The sequence below is a fragment of the Hordeum vulgare genome, chromosome 6H (assembly GCF_904849725.1).
Source record: "Hordeum vulgare subsp. vulgare chromosome 6H, MorexV3_pseudomolecules_assembly, whole genome shotgun sequence".
Lineage (NCBI taxonomy): Eukaryota > Viridiplantae > Streptophyta > Magnoliopsida > Poales > Poaceae > Hordeum > Hordeum vulgare.
The window spans coordinates 356,458,067-356,469,062 of NC_058523.1; the positions used below are offsets into that span (position 1 = coordinate 356,458,067).

The window sequence follows — 10,996 nt, forward strand, 5'->3', positions numbered from 1 at the left end:
GTTGCATGTACCTGCCAGCAAGCGTGCGGCCCGCGCGGGACCGGCCGAAGCGCGTCGGGTGGAAGCGTTTACCTGCACTATATCAATGACAGAGGCATGGTGCATTCTGTCTTGCTGCTCCAGCCGGCGGACCATATTTCGAATCCCACGGGCCTCTTTTTTCGTTTTTCTTTTTAGAAAAATTATATCTTTTAAACCCTAACTCTAAATTAGACATATTATATATGGAAATCCGTTAAAAATGTGTAGATTTTAAATATGTAATTATCCTGCATGTTAATTATTTATAAAATTGTGTTTAGGATGTTTTCTTAATTAATAGTCTTCTTTGTATATGTCGTATTTATGGAAAATGCCTATTATATCTAATTATTTAAACCTACTTAACGTGTGATGCAGAGGTGTAGTTTTATATGTCAATAGATAAAATAAAGACCTAATGAAGACATAAAGTGTGATGTGCTTCAATAAAATAAAGAAACACCCGATAAAATAAAGGCGACTTCTGAGAGAAATCATTCGGCTAGTCAGCCGTACGACCAGACCTTGATGGACGGCCGATCCGCGCATTACCAAGAGCCTCCGAGTGCTATCCATGACAAACATCCAGCGCAGCCCTGATGACACCTCTAATGAAGCTCCATTGCAACCCCCAACAGTGAGACAAAAGCTGCAACGCAACATCGACGGCGTCGACGGAGCTCCATTTAAGCCTACAATCCCGGCGACGCTTCATTGGAGACACGGGCGACGCTTCATTGCATCCCCAACGAGTGTCGCGTTGCAGCAGGGGCGGCCGTCGGTGAGTGTTGCGTTGGAGCACGGGCGCCGCAGCCAATTGTCACATTGAAGCACGGGTTGTCAATGTCGAGTGTCGCGTTGCAGCAGGTGCGGCCGCCGGCCAGTGTTGCGTTGGTCACAACTGACGCATGTGGTCGTCGCCACTTTGTAGCGCCACCTCATTCCCTCTTAGCACCGATCAAAAGTTGTCGGCCTCGCTGGTCACAACATGCTCTCCGAACTGGTCGCAGCTTCTAGCATTGTCGGTCGTAGATTTCTCCCACACCAGTCGTAGCTCCCATGGTTAGTCGTGTGGGAATGCCCCGATCCTGATTAAGACGACCGATTAGAAGTGATATCAGTCAGTCGAGTTACAATAATTTTCTTTAACCAACATTCGAGGTCGCAAGTTTCCTTTTTTGTGATACGATCGGTTTTTTGAACTGTGGGCGTAGCATGCTGGTCATATTTTCAATGAGAAGGTGTCTAGGAATGACGTGATATTGGTCGAGATGACTGATCATGAGCGAGATTTGTCAGCCGGTCGTCGTTGTTCATGACAACACCACTGCGATGTGTTCATCATCCAATGTCCGTACGCGACAAGCTCGATGATTTTTTTATCGACTAGTTATCCAAGGAAAATCATGTTATAGGTTATTTAGCACATGTTATCTATTTTCTCTTTCAATCAATGTCCGTACACGACGAGCTCGATGCTTTTGTAAATTCATTACTATTTAGATATATCTAATTTCTCTTTCAATCAATAATAAATAAAATATAAAATATACTTTATTTTTCAATGTCAACAACACTTTACGGGAAAAAATCCCTCTAATTCTCCTTGGATAAATAAAATAGATCCAATTTTTTCTCCAGTTTCCGATGTCCCTTGCACAAAATTTCTACCTTTCGCGCCTATTTTCCCCTCCAATTAACTAGAAAACGCTATATAAATTATGTATCAAATCCATCCACATTCAGCGCTCAGGGCGGCCGCCACCTGCAACGCCCCTCCCACCCCCACCTCAACCCATGCATCGGGGCCGCTTCCTCGATCTGCGTCTACCACACCAACGAAAAGGAAAATAGAGGCACGGCAAAGGAGGTGAACAGAGGCGCGGGAGCTCCCGACGACGCAGGTCAGATCCTCTCCGCCATCCTCCTCATCTATTCCTTCAGGCGGTTCCACCCCGCGCCCTCACCTTCCCACGTGGCTGCCGCCCATGGCCGTCGCCCATGTCTGCCATCTGATAGCGGCAGCACCACCCCCTCCTCCCTCATTGGATTTGACGGCAGCCTCTCCCCAAGGCGCTTGTCGCGCTTCTTCTGAAGCCCCATGGACGTCGTACCCTATCCCCATCCCTAACCCTAGAGAGGAACCCTAATCCCCTCTAATCCCCACCCTATGTGTTTGTATACAGATCTGTTTTTTCATTTGATGAACAACACGTCATTAGATAGTGTGAAGGTTCGAGCATGGTTCCCCAGCAGGCAGATCAAAGGTAATGTTCTTCTGATTTTCTCTGAAATAGTAAAAGACTGGTACCATCGGCGTACAACACCAACACCTCACGATCATGTTTCCTTCTGGTTACCCTTCTCCCTATTTGATGCAGACAACGTTGCTGTATATTTGTTGCACGACAATACAAACATCAGGGGAAGCTGAAAATTTGATGTTGATGTACATATGTACCATGTAGTTTATTGTGGATTTTTTGGTGGATAGCAGAGTACTAATTGTAACTATAATTTATTGTGGATTTTTTTGGTGCATAGAAAAGATGACTAAGTTCCCCGTGTACTCTGTAGTGTAGTTAGTACATCAACTATTTGTCTATAGTGCAGATCGCGCAGCAACTATAGATCACTGTAAACACATCTTTCCATGGTGCATATTCTAATCAAGGGAAGGATTTAAACCAATGATACTGAAACTTGCGTTCATGTACTACTGAATCATCAAGAGGATACTCCTCCCTCCCTTTCTCTGAACCTGAGATGGTTTCGATGTTGCATTTTCTTCTTCTACTGCGCATTCTTGTTCATCCACCGAGTGAGGGGTAGCCCCCAGCACTGAAGCATAAACTCTTGCTTTCTTCAAAAAAAAGGAATGCATTCTTATAGACTTCCTTCTATGTCTGGCCATGATTATACTTATTTGGGAAGCTATGTTTTTTTTCATTGCTCCATAATAAAAATATATGCAAGTTACTTTTCTATTTTTTCATAGGTCCGTAGCAAAGCACGGGAATCATGCTAGTTATTCCCAAAAATCTGTGCTGGCATTAAAAAGTGTTCACATTGTTCATGTAAATTGTATTATCATTTCCATTGAATGCTAATATTGATCATAATATAGGCTGATTCCAAAGTAGTTTTTGAAGACTTCAACATATTTCAACAAGAGGAATGTTGCGTATGGTACTATTCGTAGTACTGATCCAAGAACTAAGGCGTGTGGTATTGAGTTAGGTGCTGAATTTTCCCTTGAGCGCATAGATCAACCTTTGCTTGATAATGAGGAGTTGGTAAGGGAAGTTTCTGATTGCAAGACAATTGGTGAAGCATTCTCTTTAGGATACTTAATTGCATGGCCTTCAGCTTGTGTAAGTTAAATCTTCTCTTCAACATTCTGGAATTATATTTGTGTGCATTTAATCACATATATATAACGTGCAATTTTCTTTTACAGATTTGAGAGAAGGATAATTGAGTTACGGTTGAATTCTTGGATGCGGAAGCAAATAGAATCTAAAGATTTTATCTACCAATAGTCGTAGTTTACATTGATAGATTGAAAAATGTAATATCATCCACAAGTTCTTTTTCTTTCGTTGAGTTGATGCAAATTCTATGGTCTAATATTCTTCATAGTTGTGTTTTCTATGCTCAAAATGATATGAATGATATCTTTATTGTAATGCATATGTATCATACACTTATATATTCTTAATCAGTATCTTCATATTGAGGATTTCTATACGTGTTGTGCTTCTATTTCTATACCATTTTGATGCTGCCAACATAATGATAAAATGATCAACCACTTGCGCAATTGCATCAATTTTATTAAATAAATTCATATTCCATAAAAAGGCTACTGAATTTTGTGATTAATAATAAAAATACACCATTTATGTTACCATATTGATATAGTAGTGTTACTATAGTTACAAAATTTTGTTACTATCGTACTTAACAACTATAAATTATAGTGTTACGATAGTTCGATATTATGTTACTAGTTGATGTGTACCACTTGTGTTACTAGAGTTAGAAAAACATGTTACCATCAATGTTGTAGGTCTGTGAAAATATGTTACTCTGGGTGTTACTATAACTACAAAAATGTGTTACGAGTGTATTTGGTAACACATAATATGCATGTTACTATACTATAATTGTAACACTATTTTTAACATATGGTAACAATTACTATGTGTAACAGTCGACATCACTTAGTAACACGGGCTAATGGAACATATTTCAAATTGTGTTACTCTCTGACCCAGTAACACACTTTTGGGCCTGTAGTAACACAAGACGGTGTTACCAAAGGTCTGTCCTGTTGTAGTGCGTCGGAAAACCCACTGAGGTGATTTTACAAAAAAATCCTTACTGTTTATGACATTAAACTCGTAGTATATATTAAATATTTTTTTAAATACTCATATCTTTTAAACCGTAACTCCAAATTTAACATATTATACATGGAATTTGATTAGAAAAATATGTAGAATTTAAATATGATATTATTTTATCAGTTAAATGTTTAATAAAAATACTATCTAGGATGCAATCTTAATAAATAAGTCATTATTCGTCTTTCTTTCATACCGGTACTCATTCGGGTTGGGAATGAACACGTCAACAAAATCAGGATTAGAGATGAAACTGAAGGTCACTTGACTGATTCTTTGTACGTATTAAATCTACATGCAAGCCGTGTTAAAATAGAAGACCTATGAAATTTTGAACTGCATTTTTGTAGGATAAGACCATCTTTATTTGTATCGTAACTATAAATTCTCAAATTATAGACATTTTTTATAAATTAAAAGCGTGTGCCGTGTGGTATTTCTTTCTCCCGTTGCAACGCATGGGCACTTTTGCTAGTATTTTTCTAAAAGGAGGTTAAAATCCCTTGCCTCTACATCACCATCATGCACACATTTAATTTTATTGATTAAACAAGAGTATATAACGAAGACTTTCAAAATCGAATCATTACTAGATAAAAAAAATTGTATTTGGTCTAGTGATCCTCCTGTTTGGATTGTTCATAACCTTGCAAAGGATGTACTAATTGTTATTTGATTTAATAAAGCTAGCCATTTTTTTCAAAAAATCAAACCATTACAAAATATAAAATTAACACCTTCGTCGGAGCACTTCTTTGCTCACTGTCACAGCCCTATAAGAAGCCTAGGTTGTGGCATCTCTCGCCATCGCGAGCGGGAGTGTCAGACCCGCCTGCCAGTCGGTCAAGGCCCAATCCACCGTTCTTGCTCGTCTGCCGAGCACCTCCGCCACATCCACGGCAACGTTCGTGGGCCTCCTTTGCTGCCTCTGTAGCAACTCCGGCGCCCCCTGGTCGGGGATGGCCAACCTCGTCAAGTCATCCATTGTTGCTGAATTGGTCCTGCTGCAACCCCTCATTGCAGCACAGATCGAGGCGCTGTGCACCGAGTTGCAAGACATGGTTGTCGCTCGTTTGGAGGTCATTCAGCCCCTCCACGACATGGCGGTCGCTCTGCAAGGTTGGGCAAGTCAGGTGTCTAGCCTCTGGGAGCGGCTGGAGGCTTTCAATGACAGAGTTTTTTCTTCACTGGCCATCGATTAGTCTTCTCAGGTCCTAGAGGAAGAGACTAAGACCAACTCCAATGTGTCGACCCCAAACGGACGGTGTTCCTATCCGTTTGGATCGACCGTCCGCTCGGCGTCCGTCTAGTTTAAGATTTGGGTCGACAGTGTGTCCAACGTCCGCGATTCATATTTGTTGATGTGGCCAGCTGACCGTCCTTTTTTAAAAAATATACACACGTTTTAAATTATTTGATAAGCAGACATATAAAAAATAACATAGTTTCATAACCAAACAAAGCATAGTTATCAAATAAATAATATAGTTTTACAAACCGAGTAAAAATTAAATTGTCTCAAATACATATAAAAAAGATACATTTATTGGTTGCCAACATGAGCTCACATATGCTCAATCAAATCATTTAGAAGCTGCATGTGAGTTTTCCAATCATGCATTTCATAATGAAATTGGACGAACTATTCAAACGTTGCTGCTCCTCCATGCTCACGTACAACATTCTCATCCTCAAACTAAAACCCTTGATCATAGATACATTTCACACGCTCATCTTCTACGATCATATTGTGCATAATCACACAAGTTGTCATCACCTCCCACAGCTTCTTGGTGCTCCAAGTCCTAACAGGGTACCGAATGAAGCCCCCATCGAGATTGCAAAAAAACAAAGGCACACTCGACGTCCTTCCTAGCACTCTCTTGCTCTTGGAAAAATCTTTTCCTCTTCTCTCCGACGGGATCGGAGATTGTCTTCACAATAGTGGTCCACTGAGGATAGCTACCGACACCCAGGTAGTATCCTTTGTCGTAGTTGTGGCCATTGATGATAACATTCACCCTGGGTTGTTGCCTTCTGTAAGCCTTGCAAACATCGGCGAGCGTTGAAGCACGTTGATATCATTATGTGATCTGTCCATGCCGAAAAATGAGTGCCAGGTCGAGAGACCTTGTGAGGCCACGACCTCAAGTATGAAGTGCAAGCCCTGACATGGCACTTATACTGCCCTTGCCAAGCGGTAGGGTAGTTCTTTCACTCCTAGTGCATGTAGTCTATGCTGCCAAGCATCCCAGGAAAGCCCTTGCTTGCATTCATCGCCAACAAGCGGGCTGTATCTTGAGGAGTCGCCTCTCTCAAGTATTCAGTGCCAAACACAACAATCACAGCCTTGCAAAACTCGTACATGGACTCTAGGCATGTAAACATGCTCATACGGACGTACTCATCAATGAGATCACGTACCGGGTACTCCGTATGCAAGCATACGGATGGATATATTGCATTTCTGATAAGATGAGAAGCCAATCTTTCCAAAGGCGTCCTCTTTGCACTCGAAATAGTTGTCATATTCGACCACCCTCTTCCTAATACGGTTAAAAACATGCCTAGCCATATCGAAATGTTGCCGGAATTTCTGATGCTTGAACAGCGGATTGGTTGTGTCAAAGTAGTCCTTCCAAAGAAGGAAATGACCGATCTCTCGGTTACGATTCAACGCCGGAAGGTGCCCCAGGATTGAGCCACAAAACAACGACTGTTATTAAGGTGGTGATGGACCAACACGGAAACCAAGATCTCCTCATAATCATCGAACAAGAAATCGTTGGAGTCACAAAGAAAATTGTGGAAAAAGAACTCGTCGGCGGAGTCTATTTTGTACCTTGGCAAACTGTCGAGCAACTTGCCGGCGTCGTCGAAGGAGCTTGCCAGCGAAGAGACGTGCGCCTCCCTTGGACTAGGTGGCTAGCCTCGAGAAGTCCCGACGGTGGCGACGGTGGTGGCGGCGAGGCGGCGATGTTGGGGGTGGTGTTTCGGCACCGGCAAATGGGCGGCAGCGGCGACGCGGCGGAAGCGGGCAAGGGTTTGCTTTTGATATGGGTGGGAGAGGATGACCAATGTGCCACCGACTATCAGGCCGGGGGGAGGAGTAGGCAGGCGCCGCTCGCGTCCATCTCGTGTCCGGACCGACACAATCAGGCTCAAAAATGGGTCGGGAATGGGTCAATAGGCGGACAAAAAGCCGACGCTCGTCCGTTTGGGTCGATGCGTTGGACCAACTTTTCTGTCTGCCGTGATCCAAACGGACGCATGCGGACGAAATGGGTCGGCGCATTGGAGTTGCTCTAAAGAGAATGGTGGGCGACCTTTCTCATCCTTAGCGTGGATGGATCTGCCTCCTCCTTGGTGTGAGCATGAGGAACCGACACCTCTTGTCCTTGCCAGTGGTAAGGATGCCAGTGAGGCCGGTTGCTTGTCTGAGGTACTCGCTATTCTTGCGCTGTCTACAAAATATCTTTCTTCTTCGGATGTAGTTCTGCACGAGACGGTGATTCAAGGTGAGGAGGAGCAATATAAGGTTGATGAGATAGACACGCCTAGTGATGACATGAAGCAGATTGAGGTGGTTTTGCCTGTTGGCTTGGTTGGGGAGGTGCCTCCTTTGGTCGCCTCTCGAGTGATTGTTGCTTTAAGGGGCAATATTCATATAATGTCTTCTTGGTCCGAGGAGCTACTTGGTGACGTTCGCGTGCCTCAAGGTCTAGCTTCAACCACTTTGCTTGATGAGTTCCTAAGCGGCATCAGTTGCACAGCACCGTGGTCCTTGCTCGAAGCACGGATTCATGTCCGGATTCAAGGGGCATCTATATGTTTCGACAGGCGTAGTGGAGGTTGGATAATAAGAACAAAAATTTCAACATTTCGACTGCCAAACACGTTGAATATAGATTGGCGGAGACTTATGAAGAGCTACCAATGGAATGACACTCAAGAAAGTCACCTAGGAGGATGTGCAAGAGAATATGAAGTCTTATATGCGGATCTACAAGAAACCGCTTACGTCGATGGCGATCCAGGCAATTCCTGCCTTGGTGGAGGTTAATGTTTCATCTCATTTTTCATAAGGTTTGGCACGAGTGCACATCTAGTTGCATGCATATTCTTGAGGTTGGAGAGGTTGACTTGGTTGGGTATGTTGTGTTGCCAGTGGTCTTGGGCCTAGGCACCCTTGTATACGGATCAAACGATGTACGATGCCCCTTAAGTGTTAGCGGGGTGTGTGTGATATTGATCGGTTTTTCATAATTAACTGTGTCATGTATGGTTTTTGGTTCTTGTTTCCTTTATTGACTGAATCAACTCTCTTCTTCTTGATGCAATGTTGGAGCTCCTTCCTCTTACAAGGTTGCGTCAAAAAGACTAGCATAACAAGAAGACAACACCTTTAACAATGTAATGAGGAAGTTTAGTGAAAAGATTTGGCACAATGTGACCTAAAGTTGACTTGTCAAACATTAATATATGAAAGGTGAGTAAGAGTAACTTTTGCTTGGTAATCATTGACATCATAAAGAGATGACAACACTATGCTCATGTCTATACTCATTTTTGGAATTGGAAATACTCCCTCAGTATTTAAATATAAGTCTTTTTAAAGAATTTATTAGAAAATCACATACGGAACAAGATAAATAAATATATATTTTAAAGTATGTCTATATACATCCATATGTAGCCTCTAATGAAAGCTTTACCAAGACTTATACTCGTTCCGTCCCATAATTCTTGTCGTTGTTTTAGTTTAAATTTGAACTGAAACAGTCACAAAAATTATGGAACATAGGGAGTATTTAAAATCGGAAGGAGTACAAGTTTAGTGACAGTTGAATCTTGTCTGGTCATGTCAGAACGATGAGAATGCTACAGCATGTTTCTCCATTGTCAAAACCTCTATCACTAGTTCTTCCCCTTTTGTCTTGATGAAAAATGTAACTGATCCTCGCACAAGTGTCAGATGATCGGCGGTGGCGGCGTTTCCCACACATCGAACACATTCTCCTCGTTATGCAGGGCGAAAAGACGGTCACCCCCAATGGAGAAGTCGCAAATGGCTCCGCCGTCGGTCCCGCGCAGCGTTGAGGTGAGTGCATGGTCGGGGCCACTGAACACCGAAATGGCGTCGTTCGTCGACGCGAACAGCTGGCCGGCGTGCGTGGCGAGCTTGGGATAGCACGTCTCCTCGGCGTGCACCTTCTTCCTGCTCATCAGCTTGCTCCGTGATCTCCACCGCACGGCGCCGGCGTTGCTCCGGAGGTCGAGGAACCCGAGGTCGTCGTACTGGTTGACCACGCAGACGGACCTCCCGTCCTCCATTGCGATGGCGTGGACCGCGTGCTTGTCCTCGAGCGACGCCGGCGTGCCGACATCGCACCACGACCAGACGACCTTCTTGTCCCGGAAATCCAGCAGGCTGATGAAAGAAGAATCCGCCCGCGGAAACATGGTGGCCGCCATGAGCGTCTTGGTGCCGTCCAGCCACTGGAGCTTATCGGCGTCGCCGAGGGCGCAGCCAGGCGGCTCGTAGAAGAAGCCCGTCTGCTCGCCGGTGGTGCCGTCCCACACGCCAATGCCGTACTCGTTGAGCCGGCCCTTGCAGCTCGCAAAGATGCTGCACTCCAGGTCGAAGGCCAGCGCCCCGGGGGTGAAGGACCTGACCTGGCGATCGTGCGCGACGCGGAAGCGGTGGCGCATCTCGCCGGTGAGCGCCGAGAAGGCTGCCACGCCGCCGTCCCGCCTGCCGGGGCGCTCGCGCGCGGCGACGAGGAGCGTGGAGGCGTCGAGGTAGGCCGCGTCGTTGACCGGCGCGTGGTCGAGGTAGACCGGGCGTCGCTCCTCAAGCATCCAGTTATAGACGCGCACGGCGCCGCCGTGCGCGACGCAGCAGCCTCCGTCGGGCGCCGCGCGGACGGCCGTGCCGTCCCCCGGGGCTCGGCCCGGCACGGACGCTGCCAGGCGTAGGCGGTCGCCGTCGAAGTCGGCCCAGCGCGCGGCGCAGACGCGGTCGAGGAGGCCGTAGTAGAGCGCCTCGCGGCAGAGCACGGCGTCGGGGATGTGGGGCGGCACGTGGAGGCCGCCCGTGCGGAGCAGGTCGAGCAGCACCGCGAAGCAGGCCGGGTCGCGGTCAATGAAGTAGTCGGCCTCGTCGCCCGCGGCCGCGGCGTTCCAGGAGGCGTCCAGCATGGCCCCGAGCATGGTGTCCCGCCCCGCGGCAGCGAGCGTGGCGGCCGTGGTCTCGAACACCCGTCCGCCGACGTTCAAGCGCACGCGCCCGCGCCCGCGGCCACCCGGCGATGGCGTGCACATAGTCGGCCGCGCGTAGGCGTAGCGTATAGGGGGTGCGTCGACGGTCGTCTTTTTGTTTTGTTGGGCGGGGCGGGGTGAGCGTAGGAATGACCGGGTCGAGAGTTTGGCCGGAGCATCTTTTTATGGGACGGAGAAAAGGTCGGGCTCGCTCGGGGTCAGGTGGCGACGGAAGCGAGGATTTGGTCGCGCGGGACGTCAGCGCGGCGCAACAGGGGATCGCCGTTCATGTCTGGGGATCGGGT

At 46.1% G+C, this 10,996-nt stretch overlaps 1 protein-coding gene across 1 annotated transcript; it reads right to left on the reverse strand.

Moving 5' to 3' along the window:
* Nucleotides 1-9,196: 9,196 nt before the first annotated feature.
* On the reverse strand, nt 9,197-10,754 carry LOC123405485 (BTB/POZ domain-containing protein At2g24240-like). Its single transcript, XM_045099155.1, has one exon. The coding sequence runs from the start codon at nt 10,752-10,754 to the stop codon at nt 9,402-9,404; it is 1,353 nt and encodes a 450-aa protein (XP_044955090.1). The 3' UTR covers nt 9,197-9,401.
* Nucleotides 10,755-10,996: the final 242 nt, after the last annotated feature.

Bases quoted from the DNA above. Each gene is read 5' to 3' on its own strand.
- LOC123405485 (XM_045099155.1), bottom strand. From the start codon at position 10,754: ATGTGCACGCCATCGCCGGGTGGCCGCGGGCGCGGGCGCGTGCGCTTG.